The following is a 23617-nucleotide window of genomic DNA, read 5'->3' as shown; positions in this document are numbered from 1 at the left end:
CTTCTCTGCCAGTTCCCGGGGGGGGGGTTCCTGGCTGCGCTCCAGATACCTGTCCCCCCACCTCCCGGGCTGCTCAGTGGGACCTCACCCCCACAGCTCTGACCTGCCCTGCCCCGGTCCCTCCACTTCTGGCTGAGGACACCGGACGGAGGAGAGGGGCTGAACCTGGACTCCTTTCTGACCTGTGTTCTTGTTGGTGCCCCTGGATTCCTGTCCTTGACTCCATTCCCCAAACAGAGTCTGAAAGATCCGGTTTCACATCCCTCCTCTGGGGCATGACACTGGGCCTTGCTTTCCTCATCTGTAAAATGGGTATAATAAGAGCCCATGCTGGGTCATTGAGGGGGTCAAAGGGGATGAGAGTCACTGTGGCTTCACACAGTGACAGGGTGCTCTGAACCTGGCGCTGATTTCTTACTAACGTCAGGTCCCTTCCTACTCTGCCCCATTCACGTTCAGGGCTGGGTCGTTCTCTGGCGGGGGTCTGTCCCGGGCACTGTGGGGTGTGGAGCAGCATCCGTGTCTCCCACCCTGTTGATGCCAGGAGCACCCTTACCCCCACAGTTGTGACAACCACCGATGTCCCCAGACATAGCCCAGTGTCCCCCCAGTGTCCCCTGGAGCCCAGTGCCCCCAGGTGGCCCTCTCTCACTTAACCTTTAAGCCCACGGCAGCCTGATATTTGGCCATGACCCTGACTGACCTCAAGTTCCAGGTCAGTTTGTCCCTTTCCTCCCCTCCCCCGTCTAAAAGGGAGGGGCTCATATTTGCAAACTATGTCCGGGGCACACTCCTCGGCCTGGCTGTCCAGGTCTTTCCTACTCTGTCTCCTGGAGGAGAGGTGCTCGCCTGCAAACGTGCCCACCACGGGCCGTCAGGTGTGGTGTGGGGGTCTCCCGAGCCCCTGCAGGGACCCCCACAGGCTTCCACATGCTCCCGCGATCTGGAAGCGTGGTGGGCAGGTTTAGCGCTGTGTGACCCCTGCCTGTCCATCGGCTTTAACAGCTTGCTTCAAGTCGGCTTTGAGGTGACTTGCCCCTTTCATCTTCCCTCTTCATGAGCAATGATGCCTGAGGTCACGGGACTGTTACTGTGCCGGGTGCAGGTACTTTTACACAATGAAATGAATTTAACTACAATACTTAAAAAAGCCTGTGCCACCTCAAGACTAAGGCCTGAGCGGATCCATGAACTGATGATTGTGGGGTTGGATGGATTTTTTTTTTTTAAGGCGATCATATATTTTATTTATTTATTTATATTTATTGATTGATTGAGTTTTGCCTGCATTGGGTCTTTGTTGCTGCACGTGGGCTTTCTCTAGTTGAGGTGAGCGGGGGCTGTTCTTCCTTGCAGTGCGCAGGCTTCTCATTGAGGTAGCTTGTCTTTATTGGGGAGCACGGGCTCTAGGTGCGGGGGCTTCAGTAGTTGTGGCACGCGGGCTCACTAGTTGTGGCTCGTGGGTGCTAGAGCGCAGGCTCAGTAGTTGTGGCGCATGGGCTTAGTTGCCCCGCGGCATGTGGGATCTTCCCAGACCAGGGCTCGAACCCGTGTCCCTGCATTGGCAGGTGGATTCTTAAGCACTGCGCCACCAGGGAAGTCCCATGGATTGGTTTTTGAGTTTACTCCCTGCTTTGATTTGTTCTGGGAGCATCTTGGGGGCTGGATAAGGCGTCCTGACTAATCTGTCAGTTCTCACTATTGCTCCCTCAAGGGACTTTTAAAAACTTGAAAAACGGTCTTCCTTTGCTTGGACCCTCCAGTGGCTTCCTGTTGTCCTTGGGAAAGGCTGCAGACCCTTTCCATGGCCTCCCTGTTCTGTCCTATGAGGTGCTCTCCACACCACCCTCCCCCCCAAGCCCCGTGCCTGCTCCCTTCAGTCGAAACCACTTTACCTGCCTACTTTTCCCCACCTCAGGGCCTTTGCACTTGCTGTTCCCTCTGCCAGAGTGCTGTCCCCTCAGGTCTCTTTGTCACTCAGGTCTCGGCTCAGAGAGGCCATCCCTGACCTCACTGCCCAAATTCACCCTTCCATCCACTCTCTCTCCCCAACCTGCCTTTTATTCTTTGCATTCAGCACTACCAGGAATTTGTATCAATCTGTTGATGTACTTATTGTCCATCTCATCCACTAGGGCAGCAGCTTTTCCTGTAAAGGGTTAGAAAGTAACTATTTTCCGCTTTGTAGGTGGGACTGTCTCAGACCTGACCTCTCCGCTCTGCTGTTGCAATACAAAAGTACAGAAACCAACAACTGTGCCTTTGTTCCCATAAAACTTTATTTATGGACACGGAAATGTGAATTTCACATACTTTTCACATATGATGAACTATTTTTCTTCTTTTGATTTTTTTTTTTCCCCCCCATTGAACCATTAAAAACCATCAGAACCATTCTGGGCTTGTGAGCCATACAGAAACAGGCAGTGGGCTGGATTTGACCTGTGGGACATAGTGTGGGAGCACCTGCAGTAGGGTGTGAGGTTCCCGCTGTGGGAGCGACATCTGTCTTGGTCGCTGTGTGTATCCCCAGCACCTCAGGCAGTTCCTGCCCGCAGTGGGTGTTCAGTAAGCATTCATTTGTTGGATGAATGAATTTCCATCTTTCCTGCATCAAAGTATTTAGAATCATACTCTGTATGTTAAAAAACGGATCCTGGATTGTTTTGAGGAAATTTAAAGTGCAGGGAATGTAAGAAAATGCTATGATCCCATTCACCAAAACAATCTCAAAATTGAGAAAAGAGTAGATGTAGGGACTCCCCTGGTGGTCCAGTGGTTAGGACTCCGCGCTTCAGCTGCCGGGGGTGCGGGTTCCATCCCTGGTCGGGGAACTCGTGCCACACGGTGCGGCAAAAAAAAAAAAAAGTAGATGTAAACAGGGGCAAATACTTCATTGCTGGCAATGCCCCACCTTTCCGTGATGCCCCCTTTGTATTGCACCTCTGCAGGCAGCAGAAGATGGAGAAGGAGTGTTCTGGGCTTAAGGAGTTTGTTTTGACCTCACAGGGTTTAAAAGGAAGACATTGTTTCCCAATCCTCTTGTTTTGTAAGCATCTGGCCCATCCTCTTTACCAACACCAGCGCCCCTTCCGAAGGGGCAGCGGAATCCTGGGAGGAGGTTGCTGCAGCCTTCCGGCCGCTGGCCTTCCCCGGGAATACTCGTGGAGAGATGGCTCTTGTGTGTGTGAGAGTTGAGCTTTGTGGGGTGAGTGGATGGGAGACGGCTGTGGGGCAGTGTGCCGGCCTGTGTCGGGAGCGGGACTGTGCCGACCTCGTGCCCTTGGCCTTGCTCCCCACCGTGGACACTGGCTGACGAGGGATTTCCCAGCCAGGCAGATTGTTAGCGTCTTAGATCTGGGTCTGTCCCAGGAGTGTTCTGACTTGTCAAGGAAGCATACCGTTAATTTATGGTCATGCCTTCTCTAGCTGATTGAAATAAACAACCTGGAGAGGATTACTCAGAACTTCTTGGCTTTCCAAAGTTGCTGTCCTTTTTTTTTTTTTTGCTGGTCTCTGTCTTTCTTTGTTCCTCCTCCATCTCCCCCTTCCTCCTTCCTTCCCTCCCCTCTTTTCTTTTCTCATCCCACCTCAGTGGCTCCCGTGGACCCGAGGGCATTGATGAAAAGTTTGCCTTGCCGTCTTTGCCCCACGGGAGGCCTGTAGCGCTGGTCAAGCGGGGTCGCTCTGGGCCTCGGGTGTGTTTTGTTCAGTGGACAAAGAATAAGAATCAGAAAGCAAGGCGCCAAGGGCTGCTGCGCCCCGAATGGGTCTCTGGGTACAGAGCGGAACCAGAGCTAATGTGGGTTTGGCCCTGGCTGCCAGCACTAGCGATCACGGCTCCTATTCTCAGATGAACCTGTACAGCGAGCTGTGAAGAGGTGATCTGCGGGTGGGGCGGCAGGATCTGTCCCGGGACCCACTTCCCTCCTGTGTTTGCAGTTGCACCCAAGCGACGGCACCTTCCGGGCAGGTAGGGGTGGAGGTGGGCCCACCTTCATGGTTTCGTGGCTGCTCGCTCCAGTCTCAGGGGAGAGAACATGGAGAGAAGTGATTCGTGGAGGATGAGCTGGCAGGGGATCCGGAATTGTGCTTTGTGCAGAAGGAGAGCAGGGATCCCGGAGGCCTCCTTTGAGCAGGAGCCAGCCTGAAGCCGCCAGCCGGCGCAGTGACGGCGACAGGGCTGTGCCGGGGGTGCCCCGGACCACGCGTCGGGTGGAGAGGGGCCGTGTGCTGGGCGGCCCACTTGGGAAGGCGGCAGCCTGGGAGCTGCCTCCAGGATGCATGCAGGACCCTGGCCAGGCAGCTGGACTGGGAGTTGCCGCTGGCCCCTTCAGATCCCACTCTTTGCCCATTCTGTCGTTTGTTTTATTTCTTATTTTTTTGGCCACACCGCTCGGCTGTGGGATCTTAGTCTCCTGACTAGGGATTGAACCCGGGCCCCTGGTATGGAAGCGTGGAGTCCTAAACACTGGACCGCCAGGGAAGGCCTCCGTTCTGTGCTTTAAACCCCCCTCCATCAGAAAGGCCAGCATCCGCGGGCCGGCTTCCTACCTCGGCCCTGGAGCTGCATGGATCTGATTATCTCCGCCACGGGTCGGGAGAGAGCCTTGCTGTATCCAGCTTGCGTGTGAGTGAAGGCCCTGGAGTTGAAACTCTGGATTCACTGCTTCGTTCCAGCTCCTTCCTCCAAGGAAGAGGAGGGAGCCGGTGAAGAAAGCGAGCTCTCTGACACCCTCTCGGGAAGGAAGGCTCTGGTTTGCCGGCCTCCTCGTGTCCTGGCTGCCCCATGGGCAACCCGAGCCCATTATGAGCTGGAGACTGAGGGGCAGCGCTGTCCTCGAGAAATGGGCTTCTCTGCACGTCCAGACCCCCGTGCCGGGCCCCACGGAAGGAAGGGTGGTCAGCCGGCCGGTGGACAAGCTGCGGCTGGGGTGTGTGGCGTAGGTAGATCCAGGCTGGCTGCGGCGGGGAGCAGGGGTGGAGTGGCCTCTGTAAATGCCCAGCCATGCTGTCCGCCAGCCTCGAGGTGAAGATAGGAAATCGGGAACCGCCAGCAGGCCTCCCGTGTGGCTCTCGGCCAGGTGGTCAGCATCTTGGTTGCGCGATCCACCAGGGCTGACTTTGCAGCAGATCCGCCGCCGTCAGACGTGCGCCGAGCCCGGGCCTATCCGTGCATCTGCTGTCACCCAGCGGAGAGCGCCAGTCGTCTGGCCCACATGCACGAGGCCAGCGGCTCAGTGTCTCTTGCCCACAGCGGGTCCCAGCCTGTGATGAAAGCCTAGAGCCGCGATCCCGAGAGCAGTGGGGATGGCAGGGCCTGGGGGAGCAGAACTGCCGGGACAGATGCAAACCAAGCACAGGGCCGGGGCCGTGCTTGCTGGCTCGGGTGGTGGCCCGGGAGCGGCAGAAGAGTTGCCACCAGGGCCGAGCCTTGTCGTCATGGGCGAGGTGAACAGCAGGCAGAGGAGCAAGGACTTGGAGGGGACACTCAGCGCCCTGCCTGGGATACCCTCGCGGAGGAAGCAGGGGAAGCCGGGGTAGCCCTCCAGTCTGTCTCTCGGGCAGCTTTGGGGCCCCCCTGTGCCAGGCTCCAAGGGGTAAAGCAGAAGGGGCCAGCAGCTCTGCCCTCAAGGAGCGTAGAGTCTAGTCAGCAAGGCCAGACCAGAGGTGTTCAAGTCACTTGGGAGCCACGGACCGCTGTCCAGAGATTGGCTCTGGTGTGCTGACGACTAGATCCCAAGTTTTCTAGGACAGCCCATCTTCAAATGCTCCTGCCCTGCCTTTTTAAACATATATTTTTAATTGTATAATAATATTCATATACCATAAAATTCATCCTTTTAAAGGGGACAGTTCAGTGGTTTTTAGAACATTTACAGAGTTGTGCAACCATCACCTTTATCAAATTCCAGAACACTTCCCTCACCCCAAAAGGAAACCCCATAGCTGTTTAACCGTCACTCACCATTCCCCGTCCTCCTTGGCAACCAGGAACCCACTCTCTGTGTCTGTGGATCGGCCTGTTCTGGATGTTTCATGTGAATGGAATCACACCCTGTGTGTCCTTCTGTGTCTGGCTTCTCTCACTGAGCATCGTGTCCTCCAGGTCCGTCCACGTGGTAGCGAGTGTCAGGGCTTCTCTCCTCTTCACGGCAGAGTGATGTGCCCGTGTGTGGGTGGACACGCTGTGTATCCACTACCTGCTGTGGGGATCTAGTAGTTTCTACGTTTTCCTGCCCCTTCTTTTCCCTGCACTGGAGTTCCAGAATTCCAGGGCTGTGGCGTGCAGAATGCTCACGCAGTCGGCCGCCAGCAGAGGCAGCACCAAAACCCTTTGTGAGGCTACAGCCTGAGGGCTGGGGTGGGGAGGGGTCGGAGAGAGGGAGGCCAGAGTCAGGAGGCCCGACCGTCAGGCGTGCTGCCCCAGCTCACCTGCAGGAGGCGCTCAGGCCGCCCTTTGCATGCGCAGGTTCTGGACTCCAGCGTTCACCAGGGATCCTCACCTCTCTGCCCTCCGTTGCCTCCAGCTGGTGCTGGGCAGGCCCCAGGGGGTGGGCTGTGCTGGCCTAGCCTCGCTTGGTGGCTCGGTCCCCTGTAGTACCTCTCTGTGCGTCCGCTCCGCGGAGCAGCGTGGCCCCGGCCCCCGCTGCCTGGGCTTGTCTGTTTCCTGTGCGTTCTCCTCCCGGTGGGCAGCGCTGGGGCTCCCTGCCCCAGAGTCCACCAGGGCCAGAAAGGGGGTGTCCTGTTTTCTGCCTGCCCCCCTGCTGGCCTGATTGGCTGAGTGTGGTCCAAGCCCTGAGCGGGCTCCCCGAGAGCTTCACGTGGCTCGGGATTAGACCACACGTGCCCTCCTTTCCAAGCCCCACCCCCGCGCAAGCCCCCACGTGTCTGGCCAGTAGGTTTGAACACGAGCTGCTTCCTGGGCCACTTCCCTTCCCTGGTCTGCCCGGCCCCGGCCCTGACACGGTTGTGGGCTGTACCTTAGAAGGCAGCCACCGGGTTGTGAACATCCCCACAGAGCCACCAAGCAGAGTTCTGCAGGTGGCCATGGCTCCTGCCCAGGCATCCAGCATCCTCAGTGGATAAAGAGGCAGCCGGCTGCCCCCTTGCCCTCCAGGGGAAGTGCCGTCACCATGCTGGGCCATTTGGAAATGCAGCTGGGCTCTCCGGGGACCGTGAGGGGACAGATGGGGTGTGGCCTCATAGCAGGGCAAAGCCCAACCAGCTCTGGTCCTCCCACTGGTGTTGAGGACAGTGACGTGTGTGAGAGACTTGCTGTCCCCTTAGCAGAGGATACGGGAGACCCGGGGGGATCCCAAGTGCCAGGGAGCTGCTCGTGGCACCGGGAGGACACCAGGGGAGACACACCTGGAGGCTAACGGAATGTCACCTGGTGAAACGTCAGGTTCTCTACGGTGCCCCCCGCCCCTCCCCGCCAGGCACCAAAACAAACTCCAGCGGATCTAAGACCTGAATGTGAGAACTGAGACGACAAAACCCTCAGAAGAAAACAGGCGAAAGTGTAAACCGACAGCTTTTCTAAGGCAGCGCTGCCTAGTAAAGACGCAAAGCAAGCCCCATGTGTGCTTTAAAGTTTTCTAGAAGGTGAAAAGAAGCGGGGGAAATTAATTTGAGTAATGTATTTTATTGAACCCAGTATACCCAAAATGTTATCATTTCAACGTGTAATCATTATAAAAGTTGTTAATGAGTTATTTTCCACTCTTTTTAAAAAATTTTTTTTTGTGGTGCTGTCTTTGACATCCTATGTGCATTTCACACCTAACGCTGGTCCTGGGTGAGCTGAGTGCTGTGTTGGGGCCGGGAATGCTATAAAGGGGGTGCCTGGTGCTCAGTGGAGGCTGGGCCCCGCCATCCCCCCATCCCATTCCCGCCTGCCTGCCCAGCCCATCAGAAGTTATGGATCTGTTAGCCTCTAGCTGGGGAGACGAGACAGACACAACATGAAGCAGCTAGGGCCATGTGAAGGGCGAGTGCACCAGCCTGGCCTGCAGGATGTCAACTGGAGGGCCAGCCCCAATGGGCAGGGTGGTGTGGCCGTGGCCTCAGTCCTTCCTGTGGAGCCTTGTACGCAGCCTCTCATCTTTAACGGGAGCTTGAAACCTTGGCCTGGCTGTGAAGGCTGATGGGTCCTGTGGCTGAGCTCAGGGCAGTGCATTTGTGGCATGGATGCTGGCCGTTTTGGGGGGCTCTGAATTTGGGACCTGAGATGTTTCTGTGAAGGGACTTGCAGGAACTTGGGATGCTTCTTTGGCCACAGGAAAGCTGAGACCCGTGTACAAGCATAGTTTGGAAATAACATCCCACAGCTGCAGACGGTCTTAAATGGCCTGAGGTCTCAAGGTACAATGGCCAGTGGGGTCCGCAGTTGGAGGCTGGTACCTACGTGCCTGGCCTGCCTGGGCTCAGAGCCCGCCTCTGCTGGGTGTGTGTCCTTATCTCCAAAATGGGGATAACAGTGGAGATCTCTGCTTCAAGGGTGGATGAGATTAACTGAGTTAATCCGTGAAAATCCCTGAGTGAAGTAGTTCCCACCCTGGGAGTAATTCTGTCCCCAGGGGACACTGGGCAGTGTCTGGGGACATCTGTGGTTGTCACAACCTGGGGGGGGGCTCCTGGCATTTTGGGGGGGGGGGGCCTGGGGCAGGTGCTCAGCACCCCACAGCGCCCAGGACAGCCCTGCATGGAGAGTGACCTGGCTCTGATGTCCCAGTGTCTCCCTGGCCCAGGGAGAGCGTTCAGAGACTACAGGGGCAATTTTTCTCTGGGCTTCTGTCTTTCCTTGAATGTGAATCAAGATGTGGCAAGAGGAGTTTCTGAAATCACTCTGCATTCCAGAAGAGTCCGCGGTTTTTACGCTGCTGTTCCATATTTGTCCAGGGAAGAAAGTTGGGGAACAAGCAAGGTTATTAGAAGGCACCTTGAAAATAAGCTGGTTTCTTCTTCTCCTGGAGCTTCTTTATTTTAAAGGGGTGGGTCAGAGGGTTTGGCTGGGGTTTTGTGGACCACGCTGCCAGGGTGGTGGTCCTGGGGGTGGCTGGACCGGAGCAGCCAGTCCAGAGCTCAGAGCCCCGTGGCCTGTTCTGCATGCCTCGTTTGGGGTCCTCCTCTGGTGACTTCGGGTCTGCTGTGGGCCACCTGTTGGAAGACCGTGGTCCTGGGGTGAGCGGTGCCCCAGGCCCTCGCCAGGGCCCTGGCGGGACAGTGGAGTTTGCCAATCAGCTCCGGGTGGGGAGGAGGACTGAGTTAGGTGTCCTCCGTGCGGCCGCCGAGACAGGGGGACCCGGAGCTGCTGCCTTGGGTTCCAGCACCTGTGCTCCCGAGGCCCTGTGTTTGTTAATTTGGCCTTTAGCCAAAAGAAGGCCTGAAAACTTTGGATCGACCAAGCTGCAGTGGCTGTTTTCCTAACAAGCCTCCTAGAGGGATATTCACTGGAAAAATAATTTATCCTCCCGGTGTAAAAACCAGCAGTTACCAGAGGCAAGACCAAGACAGTGAAGGCTGCTTGTGGTCCCTGCTGAGCCCCTGCCGTGTGTCCAAGTGGTGTGCAATTCGTGAGGGTCTCTGTGTGCTCCTGGGGTCCAGCGGTCGGCTCGGGGGTGATAGGACCCCGAGAGGCTGATGCAGTAGTCGGGGACGCAAGGACCCTAGTGTGGGACCTGCGTTGTGGCCCTGTGACCGACAGGCAGGGGTCCTGTCACACAGGCTGGGAGCCTGGGAGGGCTGGGACCCCAGCGTGGTTGGGATCGGTCAAGGGCGAGGGAGTGGGCGTTGCTAAGTGACCCACCCCGCGCCGCACAGGGGAGAGAGCCTGAACCCACTCTCCCCTTCGTCTGCCTGCAGCGTCGGCTGAGAACGTTTGTTCCCCAGACCCGTGGTTTCGTCTGAGCCCCGCCGGGCTCGGGGCTCAGCCTGTGAACTTGGGTTGGGACTGTGGAGATGGGCCTGGCTAGAACGGGTGTCTCGGGCACCTGCCAGAACCCTCGGCTGTCTGCCTCCATGGATCTGCATTCGGGATGTCCCCGCTGGGTGTGGAGCAGCTCCACAGCCCTCCCCTGGGGTAGGGAGCGCCTCGCCTGGGTCCCCTAAGTGCCGGCGTCGCACCCTCAGGTGCTCACCCCCTTGCAGCTATCGGCGGAGGCTGGCACGGGAGGCATTGATGGCAAATAAAGGCTTCCCTGGAAAGCGGGGCTGCGCTGGGGTGCTGCCTTACAGGGACCCCCCGCCCCAGCCGTCTGGGCGCTCAGGAAGGCCAGGGGACTTTGGGAGTGACCAGCCTCTCCACAGCCTCCAGGGCCCTCCTGGGCCTCTGCCCCAGGCAGCACTTGGTTTGGAGTCTAGAGCCAGAGCTCAGAATGGGACCCGAGCTCCCGAACACTGTCACTGCCACCGACTTGGGGCCTCGGTGTCCTCTCCCGCTCTCCTTGTTAGGTGCCAGCGAGCTGTAAACGGGGCACGTATGTTAATAAGTGCTCGGCTCGCACTCCAGCTGCCAGTGAGAAGCTTCGGCTTACAGTGGACTGCGGCAGAGAAGACAGCAGGCTCGCCGCAGCCCCCAAAGCCTGGGCTCTGTGCTGTCAGCCAGCTCCGTGTTTATCCTGCAGGCCAGGAGCCCAGGAGCCAGCAAGGAGCCATGGCACCTGTGTGATGGGGACCAGAGAGGGGTGTGATCGCAGAACTGGGGGAGCAGTGCTTCCTTCACAGGCGAACAGGGAAGGCCCCTCCCAGGGGATGTTTGGGCAGAGGTCTGAATTACTCGAAGGGACAAGAAGCTCCACATGGAAGCACAAGGAGCACGTGCAAAGGTCCTGAGGCGGAAATGCCGGAGAGGATTGCTGTGAGCGGAAGAGAGTGAGTACGTGTGAAGCGATGGGCTCAGCTCCCTTGAGTGCCCGTGTTGTGGTTCGGGTGACTGGCCCAGTGTAGAAGGTCCGGGGGGAGCACTGGTCCTTGGACCGTATTAGCTCGTTCTGTTGGTTGTGTCAACTGGTCTTCTCTTTCTTTATTGTTCTGCCTTTTTAAGCTTCCCGTTTGGAAAGAGTCAAGACCTTGGTATTGGAGCAGATCATTTCCACCCGGAAACAAGGACTTTGAAATGAAGAAACCTCTTGTAGAACCCAGGGTGCCACCCCTCCCCCGCCGCCACCCCATCTCAAAGGCTTTTTGTAATACTTCCATTCTTCAAGGTGGTGTTTGGACAGTCCCGCGTCTTGTTATGATCTGTGTTGTGAAAACACTCAGGCGGCCCTGGTCTCCTCTCTGGCCATCGTTTTGGGGAGGGTATCAGACAAGATGGCATGCAGTCCTGACGATGGAACATTCTGAAGCATATTTGTAAATCTGGATGGGGAAGGCACTTGTTAGTGGCCATCCTTGTGCTGGTTCCCTTTGTTTATTTTTTGAACTTTTCATTACGGGGAATTTGAACACACGCAAAGGTAGACAAAATAGGGTAAAGAACCCCACATACTCATCACCCAGCCCCAAACCATCAGCCCATATGGCAGAATGCCCTCCTGTCCATGATGAAATATCCCGCATATTGTTTTTTATATATTTTGGTTTTAGTTTTTTTATTTTTAAAGTTATTTAGGCCTCACGGCTTGTGGGAGGATTGAACCTGGGCCCCCTGCAGTGGAAGCACTGAGTTTTTTTGTTTTTTAAGATTTATTATTATTTATTTTTGGCTGCATCAAGTCTTAGTTGTGGCACGTGGGCCTCTTTGTTGCGGTGTGCGGGCTTCTCTCTAGTTGCGGTGTGTGGGTTTTTTTCTCTTCTCTAGTTGTGGCGCGCGAGTTCCAGAGCATGTGGGCTCTGTAGTTAGCATCACGCGGGCTCTAGTTTAGGTGCATGAGATCGGCGCACAGGCTTAGATGCCCCACAGCATGTGGGATCTTAGTTCCCTGACCAGGGATCAAACCTGTGTCCCCTGCATTATAAGGCGGATTCTTTACCACTGGACCGCCAGGTAAGTCCTGGAAGCACTGAGTCTTAACCACTGGACTGCCAGGGAATTCCCCAAACATTTTGTTTTTAAAGAATTGCAGACTCCCAAGAAGTTGCAAAAATAGTATGGAGAAGTCCCACGCGCTCTTCCCCCAGTGGTGACATTTTACACGACCACAGTCCACTGTCAAAACTAGGAAGTTGGTGTTGGCACAGTACACTACAGGCCTCACTCAGATTTCACTAGTTTTAGTATGCACTCATTTTTTGGTATTTCTGTGTGATCTCTTATCAGCCGTGTAGATTTGTGTAACCACCATCACAATAAAAATACAGAACTGTCAAAAAAAAAAAAAGATACAGACCTGTCTTGTCAACACAGACCAATTCCCTCGTGATCCCCCTTTAAAGTCACCCCCACCTCCCACCCTCAGCCCCCGACAACCACTGGTCTGTTTTCCAGCTCTATAACCCTGTCATTTTGACAGTGTTAGGGAATCATATGTAACCTTATGGGATTGGCTTTTTCACATAAGATCCATCTGAACTGTTGTGTGTATCAACAGTTTATTCCTTTTTATTGCTCAGTAGTAACTCTAATTATCCAATATTATTTTATCATCCTTTTTATTTCTATAAGGTGGGTAGTAGTAGTAATGTCCCATTTGACATTCCTGATTTTAGCACTTTGAGTCTTCTCTCTTGTTTTTCTTGATCATTCTACCTAAAGGTTTGTCCATTTTGGTGATCTTTTCAAAGAACCAGCTTTTGGTTTAATTTTTTTCTGTTTTCTATTTCTATTTTGTTAATTTCTGCTCTGATCTTTATTATTTCCTTCCTTCTGCTTGCTTTAGGTTCAGTTTGCTCTTCTCTTTCCAGTGCCATAAGGTAGAAGTTGAGATTATTGATTTGAGAGCTTTTATCTGTTTTTCATATAGGCAGCTATAAATTTACCTCTCAGTTCTGCTTTAGCTGCACTGTATAAGTTCTGGTTTGTTGTGTCTTCATTCTCATTCACCTCAAAGTATTTCCTAATTTCACTTTTGATTTCTTCTGTGACCCATTGGTTATTTAGGAGTGTGTTGTTTAATTTTCACATATTTGTGACTCCCCACATTTCCTTCTGTTATTGACCTCTAATTTCCATTGAGGTCAGAGAACCTACTGTGTATGATTTGAATTCTTGTTAATTTGATGAGGCTTGTTTTGTAGCCTGGTATTTGGTGTATCCTGGAAAATGTTCCATATGTCCTGAGAAGAAACGGTATTTTGCTGCTCTTGGGTGGGGATTTCTATAGATGTCTGTTGGTTTGTAGTGTTGTTCAAGTCTTCAGTTTCTTTGTTGATCTTCCTTGTTTTATTCATTATTGAAAGTGAGATATTGCTGTCTCCAACTATTATTATTGAATTGTCTATTTTCCCCTTCATTTCTGTCAGTTTTTGCTTCATTTATTTTGGGGCTCTGTTATTAGGTTCGTATATGTTTATAATTGTTATATCTTCCTGATGGAGTGGCCCTTTTATCTTTATAAAATGGCCATCTTTATCTCTAATGACACTTTTAATTTGAAGTCTATTTTGTGTGATATTAGTATAACCACTCCCGCTTTCTTATGGTTGCTATTTGCATGTTAGACCCCTTTCTGTCCTTTTATTTTCAGCCTATTTATGTTTTTGAATCTAAAGAGTATAGACAACATATAGTAAGATCTTTTTCTTCTTCCAGTCTGAGAATCTCTGTCTTTTGATTGGATTGGTTAGTCACATTTAAGTCATTATTAATAGAGTTGGATTTACGTCTTCCATTTTCCTTTCTGTCCAACGTCTTTTATTTCTCTCTTCCTCCTTTACTGCCTTCTTTTGCATTAAGTGAATATTTTCTAGTGTAACGTTTTAATTCCTTTAATGATTTTTTTCATTATATTTTTGGAAGTATATTATTCTTAGTGGTTGTTCTAGGTCTTATCATATACATCTTAACTTACCAGAATCTACTTCTGATTCCCAGTATTATTTGAAGCAAGTTTATACTGATTCCATTTGAACAGAATTAATAAGGATTAAACTCATTTGATCAATGAAATGGCTTGGGTGACTTGGGTTTTTCAAGGATGCTGATGTGTCTGTTGGCCTCAGTGGCACCCTTCTTTTGTTTATTCCTTTTCACATTTGGTGAAATGAACGTCTCAAACGATCTGTAATGATCAAAAATATTTGTGAAGCTCTACCTTCTCAGGATCAGGCTTGGGAAGGCCCTGACTCCTGTGTGATCACTTTCCTTGTAGTTTTGGCCTTCTTTTCTTCCCCTTTGCCCCATCTAAGCTGACTGGTTTGTAGCCCTGATCCTGCCTCAGGATTCCAAATCTGCATCAGTGTGTCATGCCCACTTGGAGGCAGGTCTTTGGGGTTAAGGAGTACCCGGTGCAGGGAGGCCCAGGTCAGCCTCGAGATAAGTCTACGAAGGCCAGCAAGATGGTTGTTAGCTGTCACTCTTTTTGTGAGAGCCCAGGTGGGCGGCCTGAGGGGTGGTGGTCAGGATGGCACCGGGCAGAGAACCAGGAGCAGACCGAGTGGGTGCCTCTGGTCACCAACAGCGTGGGCAGCCCCGGTGTTCTGGATGCATTTAGTTGAAGCTTCAAAACAGCATCAAAGTTTTGATCAAACGTTGAGGAGCTCTCGTGCTATTTTGGTATTTTGGTATTTTTTGGTATTTTTTTTTAATAGCAACTTTATTAAGTATAATTCACCTGCCATACAATTCACCCTTTTAAAGTGTACAATTCAGTGGTTGTTAGTATATTTACAGGGATGTGCAGCCATCACCACCATTGAAGTCTAGAACATTTTCATCACTCCAGAAGGAAACCCCATACCTATTAAATAATCACTCTCCATTCCCCAGCCCAGACAACCAAATGCTGTAGTGTCTCTGTGGATTTGCCTGTTCTGGGTGCTTTATATAAAGGGAATCACACATTGTGTGGCCTTCAGTGTCTGGCTTCTCTCCCTGACCATCATGTTCTCAGAGGATCTGTGTTGTAGTGAGGGTCAGTGCTTCACTCCTTCCATGGCTGCGTAATATTCCACTGTATGAATGGACCACATTTTGTTTATCTGTTCATCCATCGATGGACATTAGGGCTGTTTCCACTTTTTTTGTCTATTGTGAATAATGCCTATGATGCATAATATGGACATTCATGTACAAGATTCTATGTGGACACGTTTCATTTCTCTTGGGTAGACACCTAGGAGTGGAATTGCTGGGCCAGATGGAAGGTCCGTGTTTGAGGCTTTAGGAAACTGCCAGATTGTCTTTCACGGTGGCTGCACTGTGATACAGTCCCACCAGCAGTGTACGAGGGTTCCAGTGTGGCCTGGTATTTTTAAATTTGAATTAGGTTGGGGACCATAATCATTTTGGTGATGGTTTAATCCCAGGACGCGCTGCCTCTTTGCCCTGAGATCAGCACCCATCCACCCGGATGGACCAGCCGGGGAGCTGCTGGGCATGGGACCTCTGGGAATGGAGATGAAGGGGTGGGACCTCTGGGTCCTGGCACGGCTCTCGAGGCGGCTCTGCGTCCCCTTTGTTCTTATAAAAGTGGTACATAAGTGTTGTCAGCAGAGACAGAAGCCTGTGTGAATTACAGATTTCCCCAGATCCTGCCACCCGGATAGAACCGTTCTTGACATCGTGGTGAAGGCTCCCTGGTCGTTGCCGTGTGTCAGGTGGAGGTCTTTCTAGTTTGTTGACTCCACAGTCCCCAGCGGACACCCTTCTATTTTGAAGGGTGTTTTTCAGTTATCCCCAGAAAGGTGGTCTGCTTGGATGCTCCTACGACAGCTGGGGGCTCTCATCATCCTGGCGACAGCCCCCGCTTTTGTGCCTCCTTCTAATCTGTCACCTCCTAGTCACTGCTTTTTTTTGAAATGCCAGTTCATAGCCCTCGCCCATGTGTTACACTGGGGTGTTTTTTTCTTGACTTATAACAGGGTTTCTCACCCTCAGCACTGTTGATATCTCTGAGCTGGATCATTCTGCGGGGGCTGCCCCGGGCACGGGGCGGTGTTGAGCAGCATCCCTGACCCCCACCCCCTCGATGCCAGGAGCCCCTTCCCTCCCCCGGTCCTGACAAGCACAGATGTCCCCAGATGTCCCCAGGTGTCCGCTGGGGGACAGACTCGCCTCTGGTTGAGAACCGGTGTTTTATTATGACCCTTTCTATATTAGGGCTGTTAGCATCCTCAGCATTATACGTTTTTTCTCCGTTTCTCAATTTATCTCCTGGCTTTATTTTTGATGTGTTGTTACATAGGATATTTTAAAGCTTATTGCCAAATTTGTCATTTCCTTTAAAGCGCCTGGTCTTGTGACCTGCCCAGAGAGGTCTTCCCTTCCCTGAGATTACCAAAACACTGGCCCACTTTATTTTCTCCTGCATTTTTATGGGTTTTAGAAGGACCCACAGTCTGGAGGCCCCAGGTGGGGACAGAGCTGTGTGTTTTCCACGCTGCTCTCCTGTAGTCTGCACAGGCTGGTGAGGCTCGTGGTTGGGACACGGATCTCGAGCTGGGCTCCCCTGTTGCTGGCTGTGTGATCACTGCCCCGTGCCTCAGCTTGCTCATCTGTGAAATGGGCTGTGAGAGCAGTACCTGCTTCCTAGGGTTTTGGGGCTGATCAGACGTGCCAGGTGCTTAGAGCCGGGCCCACACATGGTGAGCTGTGCCCCCGTCATCGGCCTTTTTATCTGTCCTGGTCATCCCTGACCCTCGCACTAGCTCCAGGGGAAGCTCCAGACAAGCTCTAGAAGAGCAGCGCTGTTTGGGGAGGTCAGGGAACCTGTCCAGGGTCCCCAGGGCCGTGGGTGAGGGACAGGGTCCTCTCCGGGCTCAGAACGTGAGCACACCTGCGTTGTCCGGCCCCACAAAATTACGAGGTACCTTTGCAGAGAAATAGGAAGATTATTTTGTCAATGATTATGGTTTTAAATGGTTAGTCATGGAACATCGAAGACCTGTACACACGAGTAAAGAATGGGCTGGTGTCTTGAGCGTCTGCAGGGGTGGCCTTCTGGCCGTGTGGGGAGCTTGCTGGGGTGCCACACCCCCTCCCAGGGTGCCGGTGTCCGCCCTGCTCTCCGTGTGGCGCCAGCCCCTTGCCTGGGCTGGGGACAGGTGGTGACCTTTGCCCAGGCTGCGTCCCTGACCCCCCGAGCCTAGTAAAGACGTAGGTGGGCTGGCAGGCCCTGTTCTTGTCCACGATGTTCCAAAAGCAGGTGCTGGCAGCCTCCTTGGCTCCCTGGCCTTTCACCCGTTTACGAGGTACCTTTGCAGAGAAATAGGAAGATTATTTTGTCAATGATTATGGTTTTAAATGGTTAGTCATGGAACATCGAAGACCTGTACACACGAGTAAAGAATGGGCTGGTGTCTTGAGCGTCTGCAGGGGTGGCCTTCTGGCCGTGTGGGGAGCTTGCTGGGGTGCCACACCCCCTCCCAGGGTGCCGGTGTCCGCCCTGCTCTCCGTGTGGCGCCAGCCCCTTGCCTGGGCTGGGGACAGGTGGTGACCTTTGCCCAGGCTGCGTCCCTGACCCCCCGAGCCTAGTAAAGACGTAGGTGGGCTGGCAGGCCCTGTTCTTGTCCACGATGTTCCAAAAGCAGGTGCTGGCAGCCTCCTTGGCTCCCTGGCCTTTCACCCGCGTGCTTCCTTTTTTTTTTTTTTTTTTTTTTTTTTTTTTCTTTTTTTTTTTTTTTTTTTTGTCTTTTCAATCCAAGTGCTTCCTTTCTCTTTTTTGTCCTTTTTGAATAAAAACTTTCAGAGACGTAATTTCAGATTTCCAGAAAAGTTGCAAGAATGGCACGAAGAATTCCCAGACACCTCTTTCCTGGCCTCTAGGAGTTAACCTTTCACTACAGCTGCTCTTGTTCCTTTTCTGTCTCTCGTCCTCTCTGTCTGAGCATTTCTTCCTGAACTGTTCCACATACGTGCCTCTTTACCTCTAAATACCTCAGTGGGCATCTCTTCTGAACAAGGGATTCTCTTATCAAATTATCAAAACCAGGAAGTTAATTCTCAAAATTCTCAGAGTCCAGGCTCACACACCGCGTGAATACGTCTCGTCGCTTTTGTTTCTGTTCATCTGGATCAGTTCCTGAGTCTGTCCTTCTGGCTCGTGGCTTGGACATTGGGAGAGTACAGGCCCGTTATCCTGTGGGGCGTCGCTCGGTGTGGGTTTGTCTGGGGGTCCTCTCACGTCTGGCAGGAACATCCCAGAAGCAGTCTGGTGTCCTTCTCGGAGCATTGTCTCTGGAGCCCACATCTGGTGGCATCAACCTGGCCCACTTGGGTAAGGGGGTGTCTTCCAGATTTCTCCACCCTGAAGTTACAATTTTACCATTTGTAATTGGTAAGTTTCTTGCGGGAGGTCCTTGGGGACCTTGTAAACACCCCGTTGTTCCCCCAACATTCACTGTTTGTTTGGGCAGCCATTGTTGATTCTTGCCAAGTAGGGATTGTCTAATTCCACCGTTCCTTCTGCATTTATTAGTTGGCTTTCTACTGTGAAGAACAGCTGTCTCTTCTTCCCCATCTGTTTATTTATATCAGCGGGAACGCATGGGTCCTTAACTGATTCAGTAGATTGTAATCCATTGCTGTCATTGTTTTCGGATGCTCTAGTGGTCCCAGATTTATCCAGAGGTAGAGCTCCCTCCCGCTGGCTCCTCGTGTCCTTCAGGCACGTGCCCACCAGTCTCTGGGTACTTCCCTACTTTCGGGCACAGTGAGGGGGTCCAGGCCCATGCTGTGCACTCCCACCTCAGCTCCAGGCTTGACTGCTTCTCTAAGGAGCCCTGGTTCTTCTTGTGGACAGTGCATTTAGAAACCAAGATCTGGGTGTTCAGTTGCTCATTGCCAAGGGGGTGTCTTTGCCTCTGGGCCCTTTTGCCCGGGAAATAGGTGTGTAAATAAATACACATGTGCATACATTAGTGTGTCTGTGTGTACATGTATCGCATAGACACCCACATCCATTTCTGCTTCTACCTATACACACTAGTGCCCACGAGTTCACACCGACACCTCCACTTCCAGCCCTTTGTTCGTGCAGGCTGCTTGCAGGCCTCCCCTTCCCTCTTCTGTAACTCTGACTCTGTCAGTGAGAGCCCTGCGTCACCCACAGTAAAAGAAGCCCCTGGAGTAAGTCAATATTTGCTTTATCTTTATCTCAAAGGCACAGAGTTCCAAAACCATGCTTAAAAGTAACATGGCTTAGTTCTTTCTTTTCCTCTTTATTGTGGTTGTATTATGTACTTGAAATACCGTTTGGTTTGCTTCTGTTTGTATTTCATTGTAGAATTCTTCCTCCCACCCCCCCACAGTTCTTATTGATTTCATTCATTCCCTCATTCATTTAGTATGTGGGACATTAGCATGGTTCAAGGGTCAGAAAAGTGTCTGGAGAGATGCATCATCACCCTTCCTCGCCCTCCCTCCTGCAGGAAATGATCTCATTAGTTTATGTCTCAGAAATGCAGAATTGTGTGTGCACGGAGTCCTAACCACTGGACTGCCAGGGAAGTCCCAAGTATATTTTCTTGTACATGGAAGGTGGCACAGTGGGGATCACTCTTGAACTTTTCACTGCGCAGCGTGTCCTGGAAACAGCTTCATCTGGCCATGGAGGTGTGCCCGCCCTCCTGCACAGCTGCGTGGTGTCCACTGGGGGCTGCAGCACAGTTAACCCAGCCTCTCCCCTGTACGTGCGTTGGGCTTGTTTCCAGTATCTTGCTGGTACAAACGGTGCAGCAGTGAATGCCCTGGTGTAGAGGTATCTTCATATTCTTGGAAGAGTATCTTCAGGGTCGATTTCTAGAAGTGGGATTGCTGGCTCAAAAGATAAGTGCCAAGATGTGTGTTAGCTTCTGGCACGTTCCCTCCTGGGGTGGCGGATGGGTTTACTCTCACTAGCACCGAGAGGGTCTGGTCCCACAGGCTCACTAGCAGGGTGTGCTGTTCTAGTGGAAACGTACTTGCCGATCTGAGCCGTGAGAGATGGGGTCTCAGTGTAGTTACTTTCATTTATTTATTTATTTTAAATTTATTTTTGGCTGCATTGGGTCTTCATTGCTGTGCGCAGGCTGTCTCTAGTTGTGGCGAGCGGGGGCTACTCTTTGTTGCGGTGCACGGGCTTCTCATTTTGGTGGCCTCTCTTGTTGCGGAGCATGGGCTCTAGGTGCGCGGGCTTCAGTAGTTGTGGCACACAGGCTCAGTAGTTGTGGCTCGCGGGCTCTAGAGCACAGGCTCAGTCGTTGTGGCACACGGGCTTAGTTGTTCGCGGCATGTGGGATCTTCCTGGACCAGGGCTCGAACCCGTGTCCCCTGCATTGACAGGCGGATTCTTAACCACTGCGCCACCAGGGTGGTCCCGGGGTCTCAGTGTAGTTTCAGTGAGCATTTCTGAAATTAGGAGTGAGGTCGAGCATCATTTCATGTGTTAAAAGCCAGTTTGATATCTTTTCTGTGAATAGCCTGTTTATGCTTTTCACCCACTTTTCAGTTGGATTTTTGACGTTTCCTCATTGATTCAATTCCACCCTTACCCAGTGCTTTGAGATGCCACCCTTGTCTCCCCCCACTCCCTGATCTGTGATGCCCCCAGCCCCTGGAGGAGGTCAGGCTCTAGAAAGACACGTGCACACGCTTTCCTTTCCAGCGTGCTAGGTGTGCCTCGCAGGACATGGTTGATCCAAAGTGTGCCCCGCAGGACATGGTTGATCCGAAGTGTGCCCCGCAGGTCATGGTTGATCGCTTCCAGGCATCTCAGGTTCTCAAGATCCAGCTGGAACCTTCCCATCCCGGTGCTCCCGACCCTGCAGAGGCAGGTCCTGCAGAGGAGTTGGGGTGGACAGGTGGGCTGTGTGTCCAGAGCATAAAGGCCTAAAGAACAGCCGGTGGAAGAAGGCGGGTATTTTTTTAAAAAGAGACATTGCCAGACTGCCCTTGGGAGCAGTCCTGGGTGGCCACTGGGGGCATGTCACCAGATCTGCCTTCCTTGCCCGAGTGAAGCTCTTAAATGACAAAGCCCATGACAGCTGCCATATACGAGGGTTTACTGTGTGCCAGGGTCTCCTTCCGGTGCTTTTGTCTGTGGCCTTGTTTAACCTCCTGCAACCCCACAGTAGGGCCGGTGACCCCCACTTGACAGATGAAGAAACCGAGGTGCAGAGGTTAGGAACTTGCCCCAGGTCACACGGCCGGCTGGCCGGCTGGGACCCCTCGGGGGCATCTGTGCTGGTGTCTGCAGCCCCGCCATGGTCTCCAGAGAATGGAGTAGGATGTACCATGGGAAGTGTGATCACAGAACTGTGTGTGAGGCTCTGCCACTGGGGAGCGGGCTTGGGAGGCCCCCTCTCTGGGGTTTAGCCTCTTTTTGTCCCTCACTTCATTGCTGTAACGTCGAGCGTCTTCTCAGGTGCTTGCTGGCTGTTTGTATATCTCCTGCAGGGAGGTGTCCATTCAGTTCCTTTACCCACTTGTGAATTAGGTTGTCTTTGTTGTTGTTGACCCATAAGAGTTCTTTATCTATTCCGGATACAAGTCCCTTTTGAGATCTAAGGTTTGCAGATATCTTCACCTATCCTGTGGGTTGTCTTTACTTTCTTTTTTTTTTTTTACTTTCTTGATTATGTCCTTCGAAGCACAAAGTCAGTTTGTTTATTTTTTCTTTTGTCACTTGTTCTTTTGGTGTTGTATCTAGAAACCGTTGCCTAATCCCAGGTCACAAAGATTAATTCGTGTGTTTTCTTCTAGGAATTTTTAGAGGTTTAGCTCTAACGTTTAGGTATGTGAGTTAATTTCTCTCTGGTGTGAGGTAGGGGTCCAGCTTCTTTCTTTTGCACATGGACATCCAGTTGTGCCAGCACCATTGTGGTAAAGACTGCTCTTTACCCCTCGGACAGTCTTGGCAACCTCACTGAAAACCAACTAACTTTAAATGTGCAGGTTTATTTCTGGACTGCCCTCTCTCATCCATTGGGCTCTCTGTACATCCTGAGGCCAGGACCACATTGGCTTGATCACTTGTAGCTTTGTCACCCCGAGTTATTTTATATCTAGTCTCTGGGGCGGACGTTAAAGAAAAATGATATGGTTCTTACATTTCCAGGAGATGAGATCAGAGCCTTCCTGAGATTGGGATCCAGACAACCCAGGGTGCCCGCCACCTCCCTAGCTGAGCCATTGCCACTTCCGCAGTTGGATTTTGTTGTCCGTGAGGATACAGAGGATTTGGTGAGATATTTGTAAACGAGAGGCTCTTTTCCCAGTCTGTAAAGACTGATGAAAATGTCAGCTCTTCAGGTCTCTCAAACAGGAAGCATCTGAAACTTGCGTTCAGCAGGTTGGGTCTTTAATCAGTCCTGAAACTGGATTGCAGGCTGGCGTCAACTTGCTTTCTCTTTTCTTATCGGTTTGGATCTTTTTACAGCCAGACTCTCCTCTTCCAGCTAAAACCTGCTGTGCAGTGAACTTCAGAGGACGGAGATAGAGGTTGTTGTGGTTTTTTTGTTTGTTTTGTTTTAGTTTTTTTTTGCTTTTGATATTTTATTTTGAAATAATTTAAGAGGCATTGAAATGTTGCCGAGACAGTACAAAGAGTTCTCATGTACCTTTCAGCCACGTTGCCCTGATACTAACCCCTAACGTAACTGCGGAAGGATGACCTGAAGTAATAACAACAGATTTTATTAGGATCCCACTGGTTGTCCCTCTCAGCCCCTTTTCTGCCCAGGACCCAACCCGGGACCACACGGTGCAGGCGTCAGGCTCCTTAGGCTCTTCTGGACTGGGGCCGTGTCTCAGTCTTTCCTTGTGTGTCGTGACCTTGACACTTCCGGAGAGCACTGGTGGGGGATTTTGTAGTGTCCCTCTCCTTGGCTTTGTTTCTCATGGTGACACGAAGGTTATGCATTTGAGGGAGGCTGCCCCAGGGCGATGTGCTGATGTGTCTCTTTGCCTGTGGGGTCAGCCTTCACCCCTCGGTTAAGGTGGCACCTGCTTGGAGTCTGTGCCGGAAGGTTGCAGGTTCTTCCTCTGGGACCTCGTGAAAGCACACCTGCTTCTCATAAACATTTGCCTGTCAGTTTCAGCGTCTGCGGTGGATCTTTCCTGCAGCAGGGATTACCATACAGATCTCACGGCGCATTTATGTTGCCTTCACTCCGTCTGCACTATGATCTAGAATTTTTTGTGGAAGAGAGCTATCCCTTCTCCCCCACTTCCGTTACATTTTGACTCTCACACCAGTAAGGGCCGGCGTGTGTTTATGGCACTCTGTGGGTTTATAGTCGGGCCTGTCACTTCCACTTGTTGGCCTCGCTGTCCTCGCTTTGGTCGTGCGGTGCCCCTTCACCGCGCTTACGTCCTCCTGGGAGTCCCCGTCTTCTATGAGTATTTCCACCCTCCCTGCTCCCACGAGGGGCTCCAGCTCACCTTGGGAGCAGCGGGGAGCAGGCCGAGTTGGGCGCTGAGCCCTCCTGGATCAGATAACACACACAGGCGAGGAGGGCTCCCTGCCTTTGTGGGCGGAAGCTGCCCGTCAGCTCTCTGCCTCTCGGACCCCGGGCCCAGCTCCCGGGCCACCGT

General features: G+C 52.3%; 1 protein-coding gene across 5 annotated transcripts in view; it reads left to right on the top strand.

Annotated features, from left to right (window-relative positions):
- The first annotated feature begins 3117 nt into the window (after window positions 1-3117).
- The window catches only part of KDM4B (lysine demethylase 4B), a 127701-nt gene continuing 107201 nt past the window's right edge, over window positions 3118-23617 (top strand). For 2 of the 5 annotated variants that reach the window (XM_024745701.1, XM_024745700.1), the window contains exon 1: window positions 3118-3208. In XM_024745701.1, the coding sequence (XP_024601469.1) occupies window positions 3173-3208 (36 nt within the window). In that variant the 5' untranslated portion in view covers window positions 3118-3172. The remainder of the gene's footprint in view (window positions 3209-23617) is intronic. The other 3 variants (XM_024745697.1, XM_024745696.1, XM_024745702.1) reach the window with 2 other exon arrangements.

This window comes from Neophocaena asiaeorientalis, unplaced genomic scaffold, assembly GCF_003031525.2.
Source record: "Neophocaena asiaeorientalis asiaeorientalis breed wild unplaced genomic scaffold, Neophocaena_asiaeorientalis_V1.1 scaffold357, whole genome shotgun sequence".
In the NCBI taxonomy this organism is placed as follows: domain Eukaryota; kingdom Metazoa; phylum Chordata; class Mammalia; order Artiodactyla; family Phocoenidae; genus Neophocaena; species Neophocaena asiaeorientalis.
Note: the sequence above shows the minus strand (reverse complement) of the source record. Positions and strands in the feature narration are given on the sequence as shown.